Here is a 2,283-nt window from a genome sequence, read left to right as displayed (position 1 = left end):
GGGAACAGCCCCGGGCTCCACCACAGCAGCACCGGCAGGTCCCCTGCGTCCTTTCTCCCCGGCCACCGGGTCTCCGGACTGCGCGCCACCCCCACTGCGCCCAGCGCCGACGGCGTCCGGAAAACCGCTCCATCCCACGGCTCCGCCCACTCCGCCTCCCCATCGGGCTCCCTTTCTGTCCCGGGCCCCGGGCCGCTGGCCGCACAGACAGTAAGCACAGCCAGGGAGGCAAGCACCGCCCGGGTGCGGCCGGCCGCCATGTCCACTCTGGCAGCCAGCCCCCCTAGGACAGCACCGGACCCCGCCCCGCGCCGAGTCGTACCGGGAACTGGGCCCTACGCGGCGGGGGCCGTGGCGCATGCGCAGCTCCTCCCAGCCGTCCTCTTAGCAGCAGGAAGGACTGGAGGGCAAATGACACGACGCCGGTAAAAATGAGGCTGCTGGTTACATCTTAATTTACTTTATTTCTTTACAAATTAAAGATGCATTGAAAAATAAACCAATGAAGAGAAATGAGAAGTCCAGAGCAGGGGCATCCCAGGCTGGGAGTAGGGAAGCCTGGCCAGCATCAAGCCTAGCCCTTGTCCTGCTCCAGCCAGTTCGGGTTGGAAGATAACTGTCGGCCACTTTATCAATACCCGAGCCCGAGTGGTGTCCCGGGAGGAGAGTACAGAGCTCTGGCCACCTCTGCCTCTCTCCCCAACAATCCCCAGCTTGGAGAAGCAGTGTTTCCAGTGGGAGCTCAGAGTGGGATGTGGGCTGGCTCTGTGAGGTATTGCAAGTTGATGACCAGGCTTCCTACAGAACCATCCAGTATTGGGGCCTCTCCAGCTGGAAAGTAGGCTGGCACCTCCCCCAGGTGTTAATATACTTTGCAACTCAGTTCCCAGGCTCATTCACCTCTGACTGCGTGCCTCTGTCCACGGAGTGATCACCAATCATTGCAGGAGAACAAAAGCATGGAAGCAGAGAAAGCTAATCAACCATCCTCAGTAATTTTGACTTGGCTGCTGACTTCCAGGCCCATGAAGGACCAACCACTTTTCTCTCCACGACCTAAGGTCTAAACCCTAGCTCTTGTGCATCTGTATGTTTTATCCCTAATATAGGAAGTTGTTGATGGCACTGAGCTGAATTAGCGCCCGCACTACCCATAGTAACCCTGGGATCCCTACTCCTTCCTGCCTGTTCCCTCTTCTTGGAGCTTGGTCCAAAGGGACATGGTATCACCAGGGTCTGGGTACCTCCAAATCCCCCAACCAAATCATATACAGTGAACTGAGAAACTACATTCATTACAACCGGATTAGCAGGAAAAGAAGGGCAAAGTGAGGGGATAGGGGCACCTTCTATCAGCAGGACATGACAGAGTTGGAGAATACTTGAGCCCAGAAAGAAGTTGTCTCCTTATACCTCTCCCTCCCCCCAAAGAGACTGAGGTCAGCTTACATGACTTATAAGATATGGAACTGTCCTGATTTCCCTGCTGCTTTGGGGTACTTTCTGGAAGCTGGCCTGGGACCTTATGCCTTTACCCACTTGCTCTAGCTCAGTAGCTGCCGAATCTCCTTGTGCATATGACAGAGAAAGTCCACATAGGATGCTCCTCCACTCAAGCTCTTGTCTTCCACCAGGAAGTGCTTGAACAGCATCTCCAGCTTGTCCTCCTGCTTCACCACGATAAGCTATGGCCAGAACACAGCGTCATGAGGCAGAGCCAATGAGAATTAAACATGCCCTGAAACCCCATTATCTAGTCACTCACTCCCTACCCCCCTTCAAGGTGAGAACTTGACCAGGTAAAAAAATCCAAGGTTCAGATCAGTGTTACCTTCATGTACCGCGATCTCTGTGCCCTTAAGCTCTCAATGAGGCCTCGCACCTTCTTGGACAGCGGATTATCCAGAACTGGCAGAATACTCTGGAACACAAAATTCATTAATCCTTACGGTAAGGTACTCTGAGTCCAGTCAATATGGGGCAGCACAGATTTATGCATCATCTGAAACGAGGAAGCCTGGGAAGAATGACAGCACCTTCTCTGCCCTCCAAGTGTTCCCTGCTATTTAACGGGACTAGTACAAAAACTTTATTGGTTCCTACCACAAAGTACATTTCCACACCCACATTCCCCTTGATGCCCTGCCCTTACCAAGCCACTGGTGATCTGACTGAAGGAGGAGACACTGAAGAGGCTCTGGACAACACCCTGTTGGACACCTGCTCCCACCCAGATGAAAAGGTTGAGCCCGTTCTCCAGCAAATATATATCCATTGCTTAGA

General features: G+C 53.5%; 2 protein-coding genes across 2 annotated transcripts in view; both read right to left on the bottom strand.

Annotated features, from left to right (window-relative positions):
* Positions 1 to 279, bottom strand: part of FUT11 (fucosyltransferase 11 (alpha (1,3) fucosyltransferase)) — a 3,505-nt gene extending 3,226 nt beyond the window's left edge. Inside the window, exon 1 of the mRNA XM_015562113.1 lies at positions 8 to 279. Within this exon, the coding sequence (XP_015417599.1) occupies positions 8 to 260 (253 nt within the window). The 5' untranslated portion in view covers positions 261 to 279. The remainder of the gene's footprint in view (positions 1 to 7) is intronic.
* A 165-nt stretch (positions 280 to 444) lies between these two features.
* SEC24C (SEC24 homolog C, COPII coat complex component) overlaps positions 445 to 2,283 on the bottom strand; it is a 26,227-nt gene continuing 24,388 nt past the window's right edge. Inside the window, 3 exon segments of the mRNA XM_015562112.1 lie at positions 445 to 1,685; positions 1,832 to 1,921; positions 2,153 to 2,283. The exon segment at positions 2,153 to 2,283 is cut by the window's right edge and continues 79 nt beyond it. Of these exon segments, the coding sequence (XP_015417598.1) occupies positions 1,545 to 1,685; positions 1,832 to 1,921; positions 2,153 to 2,283 (362 nt within the window). The 3' untranslated portion in view covers positions 445 to 1,544.

This window comes from Myotis davidii, unplaced genomic scaffold, assembly GCF_000327345.1.
Source record: "Myotis davidii unplaced genomic scaffold, ASM32734v1 scaffold134, whole genome shotgun sequence".
Lineage (NCBI taxonomy): Eukaryota > Metazoa > Chordata > Mammalia > Chiroptera > Vespertilionidae > Myotis > Myotis davidii.
This window is presented reverse-complemented; position numbering and strand designations above follow the sequence as displayed.